The sequence below is a fragment of the Salmo trutta genome, unplaced genomic scaffold (genome assembly GCF_901001165.1).
Source record: "Salmo trutta unplaced genomic scaffold, fSalTru1.1, whole genome shotgun sequence".
Lineage (NCBI taxonomy): Eukaryota > Metazoa > Chordata > Actinopteri > Salmoniformes > Salmonidae > Salmo > Salmo trutta.
The window spans coordinates 167,157-189,601 of NW_021822662.1; the positions used below are offsets into that span (position 1 = coordinate 167,157).

The 22,445-nt window shown below is 46.1% G+C and overlaps 1 protein-coding gene across 8 annotated transcripts in view; it reads left to right on the plus strand.

The window, feature by feature from the left end:
• LOC115183113 (fibroblast growth factor receptor 3) overlaps positions 1 to 22,445 on the plus strand; it is a 166,197-nt gene that overhangs the window by 45,808 nt on the left and 97,944 nt on the right. For 7 of the 8 annotated variants that reach the window (XM_029744452.1, XM_029744453.1, XM_029744454.1 and 4 more), the window contains exons 3-4: positions 5,675 to 5,938; positions 14,558 to 14,611. In XM_029744452.1, the coding sequence (XP_029600312.1) occupies positions 5,675 to 5,938; positions 14,558 to 14,611 (318 nt within the window). Of the gene's footprint in view, positions 1 to 5,674; positions 5,939 to 6,195; positions 6,230 to 14,557; positions 14,612 to 22,445 lie in introns of those variants that run through there. The other variant, XM_029744459.1, reaches the window with a different exon arrangement.

A 22,445-nucleotide genomic window follows, 5' to 3' on the forward strand; every position in this document is an offset into this window, starting at 1 on the left:
TTTAGTTTATTATATCTTTCCCTTAGCTTTGGCAATGTTGATATATGTTTACCATGCCAACAAAGCCCCTTAAATTGAAATTGAAATTGAGTTGAGAGGGGAGAGAGAGAGAGAGGTTAATCTATAATTCATGTTTGATGTTATATTATGCATTCTCCTCGTAGTCTCTCAATCGTCTGGGTGTCTGGTTGCTCCTCATATCAACCTTTCCTCTCAACTTCAATATCATCCTCCTCTCTCTCTCTCTCTGTGAGAGATCTCAATGACAGAGAGAGTCTGTCTGTGGAGGACTGTCTGTTATCCAGACAGTGTTAATCCAGTGCTAATCAGAGAGCTGCTATCGTCTCAACTGGGCCTCCTCTGGTTAACATTGTCTGTGTGTCCCAATCACCACAAATTATGGTTTTATACTGTCATCTCTTAGCCCCCACAGTGGGTTCTCATGGTGTATAACGCACGATGAAAGAACACCTCAGTTTGAACCGAGGGAGAGAGAGGGAAAGAGAGAGGGGGTTAGGTAAAGGAGAGCAATGGACATAGTGACATGGAGAGTCACTGTTTAGATATTCCTACACGTCTGTGTTCTTGGTGTCTCAACAGCATCTCCTTTCCTCCTCTAACTAACCTGGCTCGACAGAATGATCTGAGGCCTGGGGATGAATTACTTAAGAAAGATGTTGCGTTTCTCACTGGTGTAGACCAAGATTCTTTCTAATAATTAGCTACAATAATCAGTTTCAACCACCCAAAAGAATGTTAGTCAGCGAGAAATTGGTTCTAAAGTAAAGAAACAGTATAAAAGCAGACATTGTGGTTTGAAACTTCTTGAAGATCAGAGAACAATGTGTACTAATGAGTTACACAAGAACGGTCCCTCAAGGATTGGTGTTGGGTCCTCTTCTCTTTAGCTGTTATATCAATTATTGTACTCATATCAAATCATATGTGACCAACCCGCTCGATTCTGTCTCGGTCTTACAGTATGTAGCAAAATTGTAATTGTATTTTAGTATTTTTTTTTTTTACATTGGATAAAAGTAGAGCTAGAAAATGGTGTATCATACACTACAGTTGGGAAAGTAATTTTGAACAATGGGAAAATAATTCTGCTTTGCTAAACTTATAACCTCACTTTTGAGAAAATGTCCCTTGAATGTTTTGGTACCTACTGGAGAGCACTTCTTTGTCAACACCTAATCATCCTGTTACCAACCCTTAGTAAACTTTTGGGAAAAATGGTGTTTGACCAGATACAACACTATGTTACAGTAAACAAATTGACAACAAACTTTCAGCATGCTTATAGGGAAGGACGTTCAACAAGCACAGAACTTACACAAATGACTGATAATTGACTGAGAGAAATTGATGATAAAAACATTGTGGGTGTTGTTTTGTTAGACTTCAGTGCGTCTTTTGACATTATAGATCATAGTCTGCTGCTGAAAAAACATATCTGTTATGGCTTTACATCGCTTGCTATGTTGTGGATAAAGAGTTACCTGTCTAACAGAACACAGAGGGTGTTCTTTAATGGAAGCCTCTCCAACATAATCCAGGTAGAATCAGGTATTCCCCAGGGCAGCTGTTTATGGCCATTACTTTTTTCAATCTTAACTAATGACATGCCACTGGCTTTGAGTAAAGCGGATGACTCAACAATATACATGTCAGCTACTACAGCGACTGAAATGACTGCAAGACTTATCAAATAATTGCAGTTAGTTTCAGAGTGGGTGGCAAGGAATAAGTTAGTCCTAAATATTTCTTAAACTAAAACGATTGTATTTGGGACAAATCATTCACTAAACCCTTAACCTCAACTAAATCTTGAAATAAATCATGAGGAATTTGAGCAAATTGAGGTGACTAAACATATTGATACAACAGTAGCTAAGATGGGGAGAAGTCTGTCCATAATAAAGCACTGCTCTGCCTTCTTAACAACACTATCAACAAGGCAGGTCCTACAGGCCCTCGTTTTGTTGCACCTGGACTACTGTTCAGTCGTGTGGTCAGGTGCCACAAAAATAGATTTAGGAAAATTGCAATTGGCTCAGAACAGGGCAGCACGGCTGGTCCTTGGATGTACACAGAGAGCTAATATTAATAATATGCATGCCAATCTCTCCTGGCTCAAAGTGGAGGAGAGATTGACTTCATCACTACTTGTATTTATGAGAGTTATTGACATGTTGAATGCACCAAGCTGTCTGTTTGAACTACTGGCGCACAGCTCAGACACCCATGCATACCCCACAAGACATGCCACCAGAGGTCTCTTCACAGTCCCCAAGTCCAGAACAGACTATGGGAGGAGCACAGTACGACATAGAGCCATGACTACAAGGAACTCTATTCCACATCAAGTGACTGATACAGCAGTAGAATTAGATTTAAAAAACAGATTTTATTTATTTAACCTTTATTTAACTAGGCAAGTCAGTTAAGAACAAATTCTTATTTACAATGACGGCCTACCAAAAGGCAAAAGGCCTCCTGCGGGGACGGGGGCTGTGATAAAAATAAAATACATTATAAATATAGGACAAAAGTAACTGCCAGATCACGGTCAAACCAGGGGCTGAACCTGTTTTTAATTCTAATTTTCTTCATGGGCACGTATTTGTTAACGATACCACTGAAAATGTCAAAAAAGAAGGTCCAAGTGTCTTCGACAGAGGGGATTAAGATGCTATACCAATTTACAGAGGCCAGGCAGAGAATCTTGATCCCCTCTTTCGAAGACGCTTGGACCTAGTTTTTTGATATTTTCATGAAGGAAGGCTTGCTCATTAACGTTTTTTTAGCAAGCGCAAATGACAAGTCCGGACAGGTCATTTCACTGAGCAGCCATTACGACACAGGCTGTAAAACAGTGATTATTTGTAAGGATAACATCAAAGATAGCCTTTTCTGGTTGTTTGGAGTCATACCTTGTGTGATTGGTAATACTCTGAGAAAGATTTAGGGAGTCCCATTGTTTGTTGGACATGGTCAGGTGGTTTCAGCATGTCCCAGTTTAGGTCAACTAGCAGGACAAATTCAGACTTAGTGTAAGGGGCCAGGAGAGAGCTTAGGGCAGGTAGGGTACAGGCCGGTGCTGATAACACACAGCAACAGTCAACAAAGAGCTATTTGAAAGTTTAATGCGTAAAACCAGCAAATCAAATTGTTTGGTGACAGACTTGGTGGAGACAACCCAGCACTGAAGGTGTTCCTTGGTAAAGATTGCCACTCCACGACCTTTGGAAGATCTGTCTTGCCGAAAAAGATTATAACTAGAAAGGTTAACATCAGTATTCAAAACAGTCTCTCTTAACAACTTCTCAGTAATGACCAACACATGGACTGGAGCTGTGAATCAACACTTTCAAATGATCAATTTTAGGTAATAAGTTTCTAGTGTTAACGGGGGTACCTGTACCAGACAGGGGGAGACAGGTCAGGGAAGACGGTGAACAGAGAGGGGGGAGTGTGGTGGAGGTACCTGTACCAGACAGGGGAGACAGGCCAGGGCAGACGGTGAACAGAGAGGGGGGAGTGTGGCAGAGGTACCTGTACCAGACAGGGGAGACAGGCCAGGGCAGACGGTGAACAGAGAGGGGGGAGTGTGGCAGAGGTATCTGTACCAGACAGGGGAGACAGGCCAGGGCAGACGGTGAACAGATCACTAGGTGGAACCAAGCAGCAGTGCAGTAGGCAACGGGAGTAGGTGTCACACCCACTTGGGAGAAGCTTTTATTTCTGGAGGCAGATTTCTTGTAGAAAACTCCAGCTAGCTAGCTAGCTAATGTAGCTAGCAAGTCTCTGTCCATCTTTTCCACTTGGAAAAGCAGGTCGTTAGCTAGCTATATCTTTTCAGTATCGGCGAATGGTCCTTTACGACGTCAAAACAAAGTTGTCCTGTGGCTGTTCTGTGGATTCTGAGGAGGATATATTCTCTGTAAAGATGGAGGGGGCTTCAAAGGCCTCTGTATTTGGGTGGGGACGGGGTGTTAAACTCTCCTGCCATTGTTAGGCTCAAGAGTTTCACATCTCTCACTTCACACTTAAGTGCTAATTTCAGTCAGATTCTTGCCTAGCAGCTTGGTAGCCTTATTTATGAAGCTTTATATAACAACATTACCTAGAGATTATTGTCTTTTACTTTTTGGCTTCAGAAAGTATGTTCAGACTGAACATTACTCACTCGGTGTTGTGTTGGATGGTATTTCCAGGATCTGCTGTGTTTCTTCTGCAGGTTTTGGCTTGTTAGACTTTTTTTTTCCTTGATAGTACTTGGTAGTAATAGTCCATTCAGGTAATTTTGTCCAAAATCAAGGTTTTAGGCATGGAAATTGTGAATTGTAACTAAGGTTTTGATGTTGAGGTTAGTACCCTCTAAGTCCTTTTGCAAAGAAATTCAAGTTTATCTACATTTATCCAACTCTAACTCTATGTTTTTGCAGAAGAAGTCAGGAGCCCAAACTCTGTCTCTATTCACTCTCTCTCTCCAGCTGGTATATAAAAAAAACAGACCTTATGGAACAGCGGGGAATATGAAGCAACACAAACATAGGCACAGACACATGCATACACACACACAAACACGATAACATACGCACTATACACACACGTACACATGGATGTTGTACTGTAGATATGTGGTAGTAGTGGAGTAGGGGCCTGAGGGCACACAGGGTGTTGTGAAATTTGTGAATGTATTGTAATGTTTTTTAAATTGTATAAACTGCCTTATTTTTTCTGGACCACAGGAAGAGTAGCTGCTGCTTTGGCAGGAACTAATGGGGATCCATAATAAATACAAATACACGGATGCCCTTAGTTTGAAGATGTAATCCGAAGACAGGTGTTTTATACAACAGCCTTCTGTGTTCTCTTTTCGACTCCCTCTACATATTTGCAATCAAACGCCAGAATTGTCTCAATCTCCTTAGCTATCATACTCTAATTCCACTGGGCATTCCACTGATTTTAAAACCCGGTCCCCAAGAAAGTGGAGAACAACACATTGATATATTTTTTTTAAAGCAGCGTTAGAAAGGATTACCTACACATACTGACCAGCTCATGTTATAGACAGAAGCGTGTTACATGGCAGACCAATCTGAGCTCATCTGTCGGCATGTCCAGCCCACTCATTATCTCAGCCAATCATGGTAGCGGGAAGGTTCGTGTCAATTTCCTTGGCTAAACCAACTAGGCTCATAATTTAACAATTTTATTCGTATTTACAGATGGCATACAAGTTTGTTATTAAGGCACATTAAAGTTCACATGTACGAGAAGGCATTTCTGCCCAAAATTGCGTTTTGATAAAAAATAAAGTTTACGTTCAAATAGTTCTGTGAAATATTAACGCGTGACGTACACCGAGTTTCCTGAAATTAGTCACATATTGTTGCTAACTCTTAAAGTGTCTCTTCACCATACTCAATCTCTATCTCTCTGTCCTCCTCCAGACTCTTTGTCCTCTGGTTGGGACAGGGGACACCCTGGATCTATCCTTTCTCTCTCCCGCTCCAGACTGTCTCCAGTGAGGCTGTCTTCCCAGAGGACTATGTGGTTGCTTTTGCTCTGTCTGTCTAACCCTGTCTCTCTGACCCTAACCCTGTCTCTCTGACCCCAACCCTGTCTCTCTGACCCCAACCCTGTCTTTCTCCCCATCCAGACTCTGTGTCTAGTGAGGTTGTGTTCCTGGAGGACTACGTGGTTCCTACAGGAGACACCCTGGATCTGTCCTGTAATACTGACGCCCCCGCCCAACCTGTCCTCTGGTTTAAGGATGGCAGTAGTGTGTTGCCTAGCAACCGGAAGTGGCTGGTCCAGAGGGATCTACACATCATCAACGTGTCGTACGAGGACTCCGGCATGTACTCCTGCCGCGTCATCCACGGCAACACACTGCTCAGCAACTACACAATCAGAGTGACAGGTGAGAGACGGACCTCTATCTCTTCTCCCCATCTCACCTCTCCATTTCCCCTCTCTCTCGCTCTCTCTTTCTCTCTCTCGCTCTCCCTCTCAATTCAGTTCAATTCATAGGGCTTTATTGGCATGGGAAAAATATGTTTCCATTGCCAAAGCAAGTGAAACAGATAATAAACAAAAGTGAAAAAAACATAAAAAAATTAACAGTAAATGTATAATGGTGTTCGTTCTTAACTGGTTGTCCTTTTCTTGTTGCAACAGGTCACAAATCTTGCTGCAGTGATGGCACACTATGGTATTTCACCTAATAGATAAGGGAGTTGATCAAAATTGGGTTTCTTTTAAAAATCTTTGTGGGTCTGTCACGACTTCCGTCGAAGTTGGTCTCTCTCCTTGTTCGGGCGGCGTTCGGCGGTCGACGTCGCCGGCCTTCTAGCCATCGCCGATTCACTTTTCATTTTCCATTTGTTTTGTCTTTGTTTTACACACCTGGTTTCAATTCCCCAATTACATGTTCATTATTTAACCCTCTGTTTTCCCTATGGTTTATGTGCGTGAATATTTTATGTATGTTCGTCCGTTATTGTGGGCTCGGTATTACGACATGTTATTGGAATATTTGAGTAAAGTTACTTGTGTTACTTATCTCTGCTGTCCTGCGCATGACTCCTCTACACCAGCTACACCCAGACCACTGCAGGGTCTGTGTAATCTGAGGGAAATATGTGTCTCTAAAATGGTTACACATTTAGCAGGAAGTTAGGAAGTGCTGCTCAGTTTCCACCTCATTTTCTGGGCAGTGTGCACATAGCCTGTCTTCTCTTGAGAGCCAGGTCTGCCTACTGTGGCCTCTCTCAATAGCAAGGCCATGCTAATTGAGTCCATACATAGTCAAAGCTTTCCTTAATTTTTGGTCAGTCACAGTGGTCAGGTATTCTGCCACTGTGTACTCTGTTTAGGGCCAAATAGTATTCAAGTTTGCTCAGTTTTTTTGTGAATTATTTCCAATGTGTCAAGTAATTATCTTTTGTTTTCTCATGATTTGGTTGGGTCTAATTGTGTTGCTGTCCTGGAGCTCTGTGGGGTCTGTTTGTGTTTGTGGACAGAGCCCCAGGACCAGTTTGCTTCTCCAGGTTCATCTCTCTGTAGGTGATGGCTTTGTCATGGAAGGTTTGGGAATCGCTTCCTTTTAGGTGGTTGTAAATTGTAATGTCTCTTTTTTGGGATTTTGATAATTAGCGGGTATCGGCCTAATCCTGCATTGCATGCATTATTTGGTGTTTAACGTTGTACCAGAGGATATTTTAGCAGAATTCTGCATGCAGAGTCTCAATTTGGTGTTTGTCCCATTTTGTGAATTCTTGGTTGGTGAGCGGACCCCAATCCTCACAACCATAAAGGGCAATGGGTTCTATAACTGGTTCTATTCTATCTATTATATTTTTTGCCAGATCCTAATTAGTATGTCTAATTTTATGTTCCTTTTGATGGCATGGAAGGCTCTTCTTGCCTTGTCTCTCAGATCATTCACAGCTTTGTGGAAGTTACCTTGGTGTCCTTTTTTGTGTGCTCTAGGGCAACAGCATCCAGATGGAATTTGTATTTATGGTCCTGGAAACTGGACCTTTCTTGGAACACCATTCTTTTTGTCCTACTGAGATTTACTGTCAGGGCCCAGGTCTGTCAGGGCCCAGGTCTGACAGAATCTGTGCAGAAGATCAACGTGCTGTAGGCCCTCCTTGGTTGGGGGCAGAAGAACCAGATCATCAGCAAACAGCAGACATTTGACTTCAGATTCTAGTATGGTGAGGCTGGGTGCTGCAAACTGTTCTAGTGCCCTCACCAATTCATTGATATATTTAAATATTTATATTTGACCTTCATTTAACTAGGCAGGTCAGTTAAGAACCAATTCATATTTTCAATGACAGCCTACCAGGGAACAGTGGGTTAACTGCCTTGTTCAGGGGCAGAACAACAGATTTTTACCTTGTCAACTCGGGGATTCAATCTAGCAACCTTTCGGTTACTGGCCCAACACTCTAACCACTAGGCTATCTGACACCCCATATATGTGTTGAAGAGGGTGGGGGGTGCATCCCTGTCTCACCCCATGGCCCTGTGGAAAGAAATGTGTTTTTTGCCAATTTTAACCGCACACTTGTTGTTTGTGTACATGTATTTGATAATTTCTTATGTTTTTCCCCAAACACCGCTTTCCATTCATTTGTATAGCAGACCATCATGCCTAATTTAGTCAAAAGCTTTTTTTGTCTGGAAGTAGCTAGATAGCAAGCTAGCCAACTTTAGCCAGTTAGCTTGGGTGCTTGTTTCAGACAGGCATGCATTGGCAGATAAGCTGCAGCAGGACGAGGAGGCTACAATTGCCCATCGTTTATCAGTGCAATTTTGACGGCCAACTAGCTAAAACATTTTTTTTTTTTTACATTTTATAATATGTTTATTATTTTAAAATAAGAAAAGACAGCGACACAAACATTGACATTCACTGTACTGTTGAATGGGATGGCCAATTTAGAGGACAAAACAAAACTTAACTCAGACATACACAAAATAAAAATAAATCCTATTAGGTGGTACATGTATAAGAAGACAGCATATAGTCAGTACAAGCAGTGTAGTTAAGCCAAAAATGAATATTGAGTGGAGTACAGCACAAGGTAGCAGCAGATCGTCAACCCAGTTATGAAGCGGGACTAGACCATTTATCCAGTATCGGCTGCCGTATTTTGTAAAACATTGGACTTTGATCATTGATCATTGATCATCAATGTATAAGTTACCAATTGTTGTGAGCCCCTTCTCCCTCCACTGTGAAAACACCATATCATCCAATGCAGGGTGGAAAACATGATTCAGGCTAATCGGGCTGTCAATGTATACAGTGGGTATGTTAAGAAACTACCTAATCTGTTTCCAGATCCTAAGAGTATGACAAATGACTGGATTAGAGTCATAAGTGGCTTTTTCTACATATGCTGGACTATTAAGAAGTGCAGGGAGTGAGGAACGTTGACAGGAGGCCTGCTCAATCAAAAGCATATCATTCTGTCGCATCCCAGGTATACTTTCCCTCCAGAAAGACACAATGTTCAGATTAGCAGCCCAATAATACAGTTTAAAGTGAGGAAGGCCAAAGCCCCCCTCTATCCTGTACTTGCATAAATGCTTCTTTGAAATTCTGGCTGCCTTGTTATCCCATAAAAAATGGAATTAGTATTGAATCCAGTTTCTTAAAATAGCTTGGTGGTATGAAATTGGGTAGACATTGGAAGCGGTAAAGAAACCTGGGTAGGACAACCATTTTAGTTGTGTTTATATGACCAACCAAGGAGATAGGCAGAGTTTTCCATAAATCTATATTTTGTTTATGCAGATAAATGTTCATGTCCCAATTCGCTTTCAATAGCTGATCAAGTTCTCTTGTCACTACAATGCCAAAGCTTGTGAATTTGTCCATCACTGTTCTAAATGGGGTAGATTGCAGAAATTGCATATCCACAGGCCGTGATAATCGGCATCAATTAGCTTTTTTGCCAGTTTATCTTGTAGCCAGAGAAGGAGCCGAATGTATTTATCAAGTTAAGTAAGGGGGGAATAGAAGTTTTAGGCTTGGATAAAAACAAAAGAACATGGTCTGCATATAGGGACATTTTGTGCTAAGTGTCTTTTATTTTAACCGGAGCTATATCGGCACATGCACGAATGAGAGTAGCAAGGGGTTCCATGGCTATAGCGAAGAGAGCAGGCGAAATAGGGCACCCCTGTCGGCAACCCTTGAACAGGCGGAATGACTGCGACATTTCCTGATTGTTTACCACAGATGTCACCGAATATGTCATACTTGTCGTTGAATATGTCGTATGGGAGATAGAAGGACCAAGGCGCAGCGGGATTGTGGACACTCATGTTTATTACTGCTAAAAACATGTAAGGTATCCACTTGAGAAAAAACAAAACAACAAACAATACTAACAAGAGCAACAGTGTGGCAGGCTCAAACAAACGCAGTGCACACAACAATTCTCCACAACCCCAAAGACAAACACACACACCTATATAGGACTTCCAATCAAAGGCAACTATACACACCTGCCTTCAATTGGAAGTCCCAATCATCAACCCAACATATACAAACACAAACCTGCCACGTCCTGACCCCAAAACTAAAACACTAGCTCCATCTGCTGGTCAGGACGTGACAGTACCCCCCCCCCCCCCCCCCCCCCTCAAGGTGCAGTCCCCGGAATGCACCTACCAACAGAAAAACACCAACAAAAAACCCATAAACAATAACCCCTAAACAATAAGGGAGGGAAGGGAGGGTGGCTGCCGTCACCGACGGCACTGTGCTACACCCTCCCTCCCCAACCCACCTATCCTGGAGGTGGCTCCGGTTCTGGCCGTTCCAGGCAGTCGGGCCACTCTGGCAGCTCGGGACAGTCTGGGCAGTCTGGCAGCTCGGGACAGTCTGGGCAGTCTGGCAGCTCGGGACAGTCTGGGCAGTCTGGCAGCTCGGGACAGTCTGGGCAGTCTGGCAGCTCGGGACAGTCTGGGCAGTCTGGCAGCTCGGGACAGTCTGGCAGCTCGGGACAGTCTGGGCAGTCTGGCCGCTCGGGACAGTCTGGGCAGTCTGGCCGCTCCGGCAGTTCAGGGCAGTCTGGCTGCTCCGGCAGTTCAGGGCAGTCTGGCCGCTCCGGCAGTTCAGGGCAGTCTGGCCGCTCCGGCAGTTCAGGGCAGTCTGGCCACTCCGGCAGTTCAGGGCAGTCTGGCCACTCCGGCAGTTCAGGGCAGTCTGGCCACTCCGGCAATTCAGCGCAGTCTGGCCACTCCGGCAGTTCAGCGCAGTCTGGCCACTCCGGCAGTTCAGCGCAGTCTGGCAGCTCCGACGACTGTTGACTGGCGGGCAGCTCTGACGACTGTTGACTGGCGGGCAGCTCCGACGACTGTTGACTGGCGGGCAGCTCCGACGACTGTTGACTGGCGGGCAGCTCCGACGACTGTTGACTGGCGGGCAGCTCCGACGACTGTTGACTGGCGGGCAGCTCCGACGGCTGTTGACTGGCGGGCAGCTCCGACGACTGTTGACTGGCGGGCAGCTCCGACGACTGTTGACTGGCGGGCAGCTCCGTCACACAGCCCTTGTGCCCCCCCCTAAAAAATTATTGGGGGTGCCTCTCGGTCTCCCAGTCCTTGCCAGCCTTCTTCCGCTGCTTGGTCCTGTGTTGGTGGGGAATTCTGTCACCGAATATGTCATACTTGTCGTTGAATATGTGGGAGATAGAAGGACCAAGGCGCAGCGGGATTGTGGACACTCATGTTTATTACTGCTAAAAACATGTAAGGTATCCACTTGAGAAAAAACAAAACAACAAACAATACTCGCAACAGTGTGGCAGGCTCAAACAAACGCAGTGCACACAACAATTCCCCACAACCCCAAAGACAAACACACACACCTATATAGGACTTCCAATCAAAGGCAACTATACACACCTGCCTTCAATTGGAAGTCCCAATCATCAACCCAACATATACAAACACAAACCTGCCACGTCCTGACCCCAAAACTAAAACACTAGCTCCATCTGCTGGTCAGGACGTGACAACAGATGCCATTGGGTGTGCAGAAATAATTCTTATCCAATTAATAAATTCCTTATCCAATTAATAAATGCTCCAGAACCGACATCATATATTTCCACTCAATCTAATCAAATGCCTTCTCTGCGTCAAGAGCAATTATCACAACTTCTCCATTGAATCTCTATCTTTTTTTCAAGATTAGTGCTATTGTACAGTGTTTGCGGGAGTTTGGCATTTTCTTTGGAATGTTTAAACCGGGCTGGGAAGAGGAATCCATATTGGATGTTGGCCACCCTGCATTTATTGCGTAACTCATCATACTCTTTCCGTTGGTTCCTCACCTCCAAAGTAAGATCTGGGTAGAAAGACACCCTGGCTCCGTTGTAGTTAAGGGGGACAAAGACATTTTAATAGTAGGTTCATTTGAACAGTGAGAGACAGAATAAAAACAAAAAAATCCAGAAAAACGCATGAAAAAAATGTTATAAAATGATATTCCAGAAATACCATTAAAATTATAGACTGATCATTTCTTTGTCAGTGGGCAAACGTACAAAATCAGCAGGGGATCAAATACTTTTTCCCCCCACTGTAGCTGATGCTTAAAGTTAGCAAGGGAGATATAAGTCTCAAACTTCAGCAATTTTTGCAATTCGTTCCAGTCATTGGCAGCAGAGAACTGGAAGGAAAGGTGTTGGCTTTGGGGATGACCATTGAGATATACCTGCTGGAGCGCGTGCTCGGTGGGTGTTGTTATGGTGACTAGTGAGCTGAGATAAGGTGGAGCTTTCCCTAGCAAGGACTTATAGCTGACCTGGAGCCAGTGGGTCTGGCGACGAATATGTAGCGAGGGCCAGCCGACAGGGGCATACAAGTCGCAGTGGTGGGTGCTATAAGGGGCTTTGGTAAAGAAACGGATGGCACTGTGATAGCAAACTGGATGCAGTCTGCTGAGTAGAGTATTGGAAGCTATTTTGTAGATGACATCGCCAAAGTCGAGGATCGGTAGGATAGTCAGTTTTACTAGGGTAAGTTTGGCGTCGTGAGTGAAGGAGGCTTTGGTGCGAAATAGAAAGCCAATTCTAGATTTGATTTTGGATTAGAGATGTTTAATATAAGTCTGGAAGGAGAGTTTACAGTCTAGCCAGACACCTAGGTATTTGTAGTTGTCCACATATTCTAAGTCAGAACCGGCCAGAGTAGTGATGCTAGACGGGCGGGCAGGTGCAGGCAGCGAACGGTTGAAAAGCATGCATTTGGTTTTACTAGCGTTTAAGAGCAGTTGAAGGCCACAGAAGGAGTGTTGTATGGCATTGAAGCTCATTTGGAGGTTAGTTAACACAGTGTCCAAAGAAGGGCCAGATGTATACAGAATGGTGTCGTCTGCGTAGAGGTGGATCAGGGAATCACCCGCAGCAAGAGCGACTGTCTGTGTCAGTGTAGTGGAGATGAGAAATAAAGTCAATCGCAGGACACCGAACTGAGTAAAATATACGTATTTAGTCTAGAAAAGCTCATCAGTCAAAATCCACGCAGGGATAAAACAATAATGACTAACACAACTAACACGACCAACAGTAAAATAATAATGCACAAAACGTCATGAGAACCAGAGGGTTTAAATAGGGAAGTAATCATAACGAGATGGGAACCAGGTGTGAACAAACAAGACATAATAAATGGACAAAGAAACATGGATCGGTGGCAGCTAGAAAGCCGGTGACGATGACCGCCAAACGCCGCCCGAACAAGGAGAGGCACCAACTTCGGCGGAAGTCGTGACAGCGACATCATTGATATACAGAGAAAAGAGTCGGCCAGAGAATTTAACCCTGTGGTACCCCCATAGAGACTGCCAGAGGTGCGGACAACAGGCCCTCCGATTTGACACACTGAACTCTGTCTGCGAAGTAGTTGGTGAACCAGGCGAGGCAGTCATTTGAGAAACCAAGGCTGTTGAGTCTGCCGATAAGAATACGGTGATTGACAGAGTCAAAAGCATTGGCCAGGTGGATGAAGACGGCTGCACAGTATTGTCTTTTATCAATGGCGGTTATGATATCGTTTAGTACCTTGAGCGTGGCTGAGGTGCACCCGTGACCAGCTCGGAAACCAGATTGCACAGCGGAGAAGGTACGGTGGTATTCGAAATGGTCAGTGGTCTGTTTATTAACTTGGCTTTCGAAGACTTTAGAGAGGCAGGGCAGGATGGATATAGGTCTATAACAGTTTGGGTCTAGAGTGTCACCCCCTTTGAAGAGGGGGATGACCGTGGCAGCTTTCCAATCTTTAGGGATCTCGGACGATACGAAAGAGAGGTTGAACAGACTAGTAATAGGGGTTGCAACAATGGCGGTGGATAGTTTTAGAAAGAGAGGGTCCAGATTGTCTGTCCCAGCTGATTTGTAGGGGTCCAGGTTTTGCAGCTCTTTCAGAACATCTGCAATCTGGATTTGGGTGAAGGAGAAGCTGGGGAGGCTCGAGCAAGTAGCTGCGAGGGGTGCGGAGCTGTTGGCCAGGGCTGGGGTAGCCAGGAGGAAAGCATGGCCAGCCGTAGAGAAATGCTTCTTGAAATTTTCGATGTATGTGGTGTAATGTGTTGTATGAATTGTAATTTAATGTAATGTGTTATTATGTAACTTAATGTAATGTGTTGTAATGTAATATGTTGTAATGTAATGTGTTGTAATGTGTTGTAATGTAATGTGTTTCAGTGTAATGTATTGTAATGTAATGTGTTGTAATGTAATGTAATGTAATGTGTTGTAATGTATTGTAATATAATGTGTTTTAATGTAATGTAATGTAATGTGTTGTAATGTATTGTAATGTAATTTGTTTTAATGTAATGTGTTGTAATGTAATGTGTTGTAATGTAATGTGTTTTAATGTAATGTGTTTTAATGTAATGTAATGTAATTTGTTGTAATGTATTGTAATGTAATTTGTTTTAATGTAATGTAATGTAATGTGTTGTAATGTAATGTCATTTCTTTGTGTGTTTCCGTGCCGACAGATTCCCTGTCTTCTGGAGATGATGAAGACTATGATGAAGACTTGGACAATACAGGTAATGTAAATACAGGTTCCATCATTCATTCAATTCTTCATTACTCTGATGTCATTACATGTTGAACTGAAAACATGGTAACAGCTTCAGGAACCTGGGGAAAGGTTTAGGCAGAATACAACACAATGTGTAACTGTTCTGAGCTATTGTGGCTTTGAAGTCTATCAGTTTGGTCCACCTATCCAACTCTCCTCCTCCCTCTCTGATGTTGCACTGAAGTCTATCAGTTTGGTCCAACTAGCCAACGCAGTTCAATTCAATTCAAGGGGCTTTATTGACATGGGAAACATATGTTAACATTTCCAAAGCAAGTGAAGTAGATAATATACAAAAGTGAAATAAACAATAAAAATTAACAGTAAACATTACTGACAGAAGTTCCAAAATAATAAAGACATTACAAATGTCATATTACGTATATATACAGTGTTGTAACGATGTGCAAATGGTTAAAGTACAAAAGGGAAAATAAATACACATAAATATGGGTTGTATTTACAATGGTGCTTGTTCTTCACTGGTTGCCCTTTTTTTGTGGCTAACAGGTCACAAATCTTGCTGCTGTGATGGCACCCTGTGGTATTTCACCCAGTAGATATGGGAGTTCATATTGCTGCTGTGATGGCACACTGAGGTATTTCACCCAGTAGATATGGGAGTTCATATTGCTGCTGTGATGGCACCCTGTAGTATTTCACCCAGTAGATATGGGAGTTCATATGGCTGCTGTGATGGCACCCTGTGGTATTTCACCCAGTAGATATGGGAGTTCATATTGCTGCTGTGATGGCACACTGAGGTATTTCACCCAGTAGATATGGGAGTTCATATTGCTGCTGTGATGGCACCCTGTAGTATTTCACCCAGTAGATATGGGAGTTAATATGGCTGCTGTGATGGCACCCTGTGGTATTTCACCCAGTAGATATGGGAGTTCATATGGCTGCTGTGATGGCACACTGAGGTATTTCACCCAGTAGATATGGGAGTTAATATGGCTGCTGTGATGGCACCCTGTGGTATTTCACCCAGTAGATATGGGAGTTCATATGGCTGCTGTGATGGCACACTGTGGTATTTCACCCAGTAGATATGGGAGTTCATCAAAATTGGGTTTGTGTCACGTCCTGGCCAGTATAAGGGTTAATTAGTATTGTAGTTTGGTCAGGACGTGACAGAGGGTATTTGTTTTATGTGGTTCAGGGTGGTGTGTTTGTTTAAAGGGTGTTTGATGTAGTATTTCCGGAGTTGTGGTTTATAGTCTATGTTTATGTATTTCTATGTGTAGTCTGGTGAGTGTGTTTCTATGTTGTGTTGATTGGGGTTGGGACTCTCAGTTGAAGGCAGGTGTTGTCTATCTGCCTCTGATTGAGAGTCCCATATATTGGGGTGTGTTTGTGTTTGTGATTCGTGGGTGATTGTTCTGTGTTGAGCTTTGCTTGGCCAGACTGTTTTTGTTGATCGTTCGTTTCTTTGTTATTGTTGTATGTTCATTTTTGGAAGTAATTAAAAATCAAGATGAGCATACACGTACCTGCTGCGTATTGGTCCTCCTTCACCGACGACAACTGTGACAGAATCACCCACCACTCAAGGACCAAGCAGCAGAGGAAGGAGCAGACGGCGTTCGAGTTGGACTGGCGGGAGAAGTGGACTTGGGAGGAAGTTCTGGACGGGGCCGGACCTTGGCACCAGGCTGGGGAGTATCGCCGCCCGCAGTGGAAAATTGAGGCAGCCAAGGCAGAGAGGCGGTGGTACGAGGCCAGAGACGCGCTGAGGGAGAAGCACGAGAGGCACCCCCAAGACATTTTTTGGGGGGGGCACACGGGTAGTTTGGCTAGGCGAAGGAAGAGCCGGAAGCCAGCTACCCGTGGTTATATGGAGGAGCGTATGGGGTGGAGAGCGCTATATTTCGCTGAGAAGCGCACTCTCACCCATACGCACGCACAGTCCGGTGCGAGTTATTCCAGCCCCTCGCAGGTGCCGTGCTAGAGCGGGCATCCAGCCTGGTAGGAGGATGCCTGCGCAGGTCATCTGGTCGCCGGTAAGCCTCCGAGGACCAGGCTACCCAACTCCCGCTCTACGCACGGCTACCATCAGGCCCCTGCACAGCCCAGTCTGCCCTGTACGAGCACTCCGCTCGTACAGGGCTACTAGTTCCATCCAGCCAAGGCGGGTTGTGCAGGAGGTAAGATCTAGACCGGCTGTGCGCCTCCATAGCCCTGGGTTTCCAGCTCCTGTCTCTCGTGCGGACCCGGAAGTTCGTCAACCCAGTCCGACTCGTCCTGTTCCCGCTCCCCGCACTAGCCTGCAAGTGCGTAAACCCAGCCTCGCCAGTCAACAGTCGTCAGAGCTTCCCGCCAGTCAACAGTCGTCGGAGCTGCCCGCCAGTCAACAGTCGTCGGAGCTGCCCGCCAGTCAACAGTCGTCGGAGCTGCCCGCCAGTCAACAGTCGTCGGAGCTGCCCGCCAGTCAACAGTCGCCAGAGCTGCCCGCCAGTCAACAGTCGCCGGAGTGGTCAGACTGCGCTGAACTGCCGGAGTGGCCAGACTGCGCTGAACTGCCGGAGTGGCCAGACTGCGCTGAACTGCCGGAGTGGCCAGACTGCGCTGAACTGCCGGAGTGGCCAGACTGCGCTGAACTGCCGGAGTGGCCAGACTGCCCTGAACTGCCGGAGTGGCCAGACTGCCCTGAACTGCCGGAGTGGCCAGACTGCCCTGAACTGCCGGAGTGGCCAGACTGCCCTGAACTGCCGGAGTGGCCAGACTGCCCTGAACTGCCGGAGTGGCCAGACTGCCCAGACTGTCCCGAGTTGCCAGACTGCCCAGACTGTCCCGAGTTGCCAGACTGCCCAGACTGTCCCGAGTTGCCAGACTGCCCAGACTGTCCCGAGTTGCCAGACTGCCCAGACTGTCCCGAGTTGCCAGACTGCCCAGACTGCCCCGAGTTGCCAGACTGCCCAGAGCTGCCTGACTGGCCATACTGCCCCGAACTGCCAGAGTGGCCCGACTGCCGGGAAAGGCCTGAACCGGAGCCACCTCCTGATATAGGTGGGTTGGGGAGGGGGGGATGTAGCACAGTGCCGTCGTTGACGGCAGCCACCCTCCCTTCCCTCCCTTTAGTAGAGGGGAATTTTTGTTTTGTTGTTTGGGGTTGTTGTTTTTGTTTTGTTTTTTGTTTTAAAGGTGCTTCCGGGGTTAGCACCTTTAAGGGGGGGGTACTGTCACGTCCTGGCCAGTATAAGGGTTAATTAGTATTGTAGTTTGGTCAGGACGTGACAGAGGGTATTTGTTTTATGTGGTTCAGGGTGGTGTGTTTGTTTAAAGGGTGTTTGATGTAGTATTTCCGGGGTTGTGGTTTATAGTCTATGTTTATGTATTTCTATGTGTAGTCTGGTGAGTGTGTTTCTATGTTGTGTTGATTGGGGTTGGGACTCTCAGTTGAAGGCAGGTGTTGTCTATCTGCCTTTGATTGAGAGTCCCATATATTGGGGTGTGTTTGTGTTTGTGATTCGTGGGTGATTGTTCTGTGTTGAGCTTTGCTTGGCCAGACTGTTTTTGTTGATCGTTCGTTTCTTTGTTATTGTTGTATGTTCATTTTTGGAAGTAATTAAAAATCAAGATGAGCATACACGTACCTGCTGCGTATTGGTCCTCCTTCACCGACGACAACCGTGACAGTTTGTTTGTACTAAGATGGCGCCGGAGAAGAAGTCAGACGTTTTACATGCCCCCAACCGATTGTGTTTTTTTGTTTGTGTATTTGCAACTTATTTTTTTACTTATTTTGTACATAATGTTGCCGCTACCGTCTCTTATGACTGAAAATAACTTCTGGACATCAGGACTGTGATTACTCACCACGGACTGGCAGAATGCTTTTTCTCCTTTAATGAGTCTGACGAGCCCGACGCGAACGATGTACTGCTTTCTAAGGAACAGGCCCAGATCCCCGTGATTTGCGTGAAGAGGAGGTGTAGAAAAAGGGGCCGGAGGGCGGGCTGCCTTCTGAGAATTTGTAGGCGATCGAATAAACCTCCACTTCCTTCCATTCTGCTAGCAAATGTGCAATCTTTGGAGAATAAAATCGATGACCTACGCGGAAGATTAAACTACCAACGGGACATTCAAAACTGTAATATCTTATGCTTCACGGAGACGTGGCTGAACGACGACACTATCAACATACAGCTGGCTGGTTATACGCTGCAACGGCAGGATAGAACAAAGCCGTCAGTGGCTCACCCAGACGCGGCTCTCCTAATAGCCGGGGACTTTAATGCAGGGAAACTTAAATCCGTTTTACCAAATTTTTATCAGCATGTTAAATGTGCAACCAGAGGGGGAAAAAAAATCTGGACCACCTTTACCCCACACACAGAGACGCTTACAAAGCTCTCCCTCGCCCTCCATTTGGCAAATCTGACCATAATTCTATCCTCATGATTCCTGCTTACAAGCAAAAATTAGAGCAGGAATCACCAGTGACTAGATCAATAAAAACAGTGGTCAGATGAAGCAGATGCTAAGCTACAGGACTGTTTTGCTAGCACAGACTGGAATATGTTCCGGGATTCCTCTGATGGCATTGAGGAGTACACCACATCAGTCATTATCTTCATCAATAAGTGCATCGATGACATCGTCCCCACAGTGACCGTACGTACATACCCCAACCAGAAGCCATGGATTACAGGCAACATCCTCACTGAGCTAAAGGCTAGAGCTGCCGCTTTCAAGGAGCGGGACTCTAACCCGGAAGCTTATAAGAAATCCCGATATGTCCTCTGACGAACCATCAAACAGGCAAAGCATCAAGACAGGACTAAGATCGAATCGTACTACACCGACTCTGACTCTCGTTGGATGTGGCAGGGCTTGCAAACCATTACAGACTACAAAGGGAAGCACAGCCGAGAGCTGCCCAGTGACACGAGCCTACCAGACGAGCTAAACTACTTCTATGCTCGCTTCGAGGCAAATAACACTAAAACATGCATGAGAGCACCAGCTGTTCTGGAAGACTGTGTGATTACGCTCTGCACAGCCGATGTGAGTAAGACCTTTAAACAAGTCAACATTTACAAGGCCGCAGGGCCAAACGGATTACCAGAATATGTACTGCGAGCATGCGCTGACCAAGTGGCAAGTGTCTTCTATCAAGGCAAAAGGTGAGACCCAGATGCAGACACAGGAGGCAGATGGTTGGAGTCTTACAATATTTAATAATCTAAAGGGGTAAGCAAGAGAATGGTCATGGACAGGAAAAAATATCAAAACCAGTTCAGAGTCCAGGAGATACAGAGTGGCAGACAGGCTAGTGGTAAAGGCAGGCAGAATGGTCAGGTAGGCGGGTACAGAGTCCAGAAACAGGCAAGGGTCAAAACCGGGAGGACTAGAAAAAGGAGAATAGCAAAAGGTGTACGGGAAAAACACGCTGGTTGACTTGACTAAACATAAACATACAAGACGAACTGGCACAGAGAGACAGGAAACACAGGGATAAATACACTGGGGAAAATAAGTGACACCTGGAGAGGGTGGAGACAATCACAGGAACAGGTGTAACAGATCAGGATGTGACAGTACCCCCCCACCCTAGGGACTCCACCTGACGTCCTACCTGGGCGCATACCTGGTTGACCGGGGTGTCGGCAGTGGAAATCGGTGATGAGGGCTGGTTCCAAAATGTCTTTAGCCGGGACGCAGCACCTCTCCTCCGGGCCATAACCGTCCCAGTCAACCAGGTACTGGAAACCCCTGCCCCGTGGTTGAACCTTCAGGAGGCGTCTCACCCTATACGCTGGCTGGCCACCGATAACCCGGGGGGAGGTATGGGCCTGGAGACAGAAGACAAAGGACAATGAGACACGTGCTTAATCCTAGACATATGGAAGGTAGGGTGAATATAGAGGGTACGGGGTAACACAAGACGGACAGCAGTGGATCTCAGGACTCTGGAGATGGAAAACGGACCAATGAACTGGGGAGACAGCTTGCGGGACTCTACCCGAAGGGGCAGATCCCGAGTGGAAAGCCATACCCTCTGCCCAATGCGGAAGCGGGGAGCTGGGGTCCGGCGACGGTCCGCTTGTCGACGATACCTGGAGTTGGTCTTGAGAATAGCCGCCCTGGCTCTTCTCCAGGTACGTTGACAGCGGCGGACAAACATCTGGGCCGAGGGTACGCTGACCTTCTCTTGTTCCGGGAAGAGTGGAGGCTGATACCCCATGGAGCACTCGAAAGGGCAGAGTCCCGTGGCAGGACTGGGAAGGGTGTTCCAGGCATACTCCACCCAGACCAGTTGACGGGTCCAGGTAGTGGGGTTAGTTGAGACCAGGCATCTTAAGGTGGTCTCCAGGTCTTGGTTGGCTCACTCTGACTGACGGTTAGTTTGGGGATGGAATTCGGGTGACAGACTGGCCGATGACCCAATAAGGGTGCAGAATGCCTTCCAGAACTGAGACGAGAACTGAGGACCCCGATCGGAGACCATGTCTACCGGGATTCCATTGATCCGGATGACATGCTGCACCGTAAGTTGGGCCGTAGTTTGGGGAGAGGGATGAAATGGGTGGCCTTGGAGAACCGATCGACTACCGTCAGAATGACAGTGTTGCCATCAGACGGCGGGAGCCCAGTGACAAAGTTCAGAGATATATGAAACCAGGGACGATGAGGGACCGGTAGTGACTGAAGGAGGCCAGAAGGAGCTTGCCGTGGAGGCTTGTTCTGAGCAGACACTGTGCATGCAGTGACGATGGCAGAGACGTCAGGGACCATTGTGGGCCACCAGAAACATTGTCGGAGGAAGGCTAGTGTATGACGGGACCCTGGATGACAGGTCAGCCTGGAAGAATGAGCCCATTCCAGGACCCGGGACCGGACTGGATTAGGGACAAACAGTCGGTTAGCCGGGCCCCCTTCAGGTCCAGGTTGGGAGCATTGCGACCTCGCGGACCAGGTTCTCAATACCCCAATCCACAGTGGCAGCAAGGCATGAGGTAGGGAGAATGGTTTCAGAGGTCGAGGGTGTGGCAGAGGAACTGTATAGGCGGGAGAGGGCGTCAGGCTTCACATTATTTGAACCTGGGCAGTAAGAGATGGTGAAGTTAAATCTGGTGAACAAGAGGGCCCACCGGGCCTGCCTGGAGTTGAGGCGCTATCGTGGCATCCATAGGCGCTATCGTGGCATCCATAAAACTTTCATCAGCCCCAGAGTCAATGAGCACTTAGAATGGTCTCCCCACAGCACAAGAGCAAAAAGGGGTGTACAGGTTATGGGAATTAGGGAACTCCCAGTCTGACTCACCATAGTGCTAGTACCCACTAGAGACAAGGGTTTCCTAATAAGGCAGGTAGCTATAAAATGTCCTGCCCCTCCACAGTACAGACAACAGTTATTATTCATCCTTCGTGAGCATTCTCCAACTGATAACCTAGCTCTTCCCAACTGCATAGGCTCAGGAGTATCCAACTCACCCATCGTAGATTCCTGAGAGAGCTTGGATGGCTCGATTCCTCTCGGAAGAGCTGGCTTCGGAAACTTCCAGATTTCCTTTTAGGTGAACGTGCCATATCGGGTGCACGAGACCCGACCTCATCTCACTCTTGCCTTCCCATAGGCATCCATCAATTTTAATGGTTAAGGTGATAAGGGAGTCGAGGTCCACCGGCAGTTCCCGAGCAGCTAGCTCATCCTTTACCTCCTCAGAGCAGCTAGCTCATCCTTTACCTCCTCAGAGCAGCTAGCTCATCCTTTACCTCCTCAGATAATCCGTGCAAAAAAGTATTGAAAAGAGACTCCGGATTCCAGGCACTCTCGGCGGCCAACA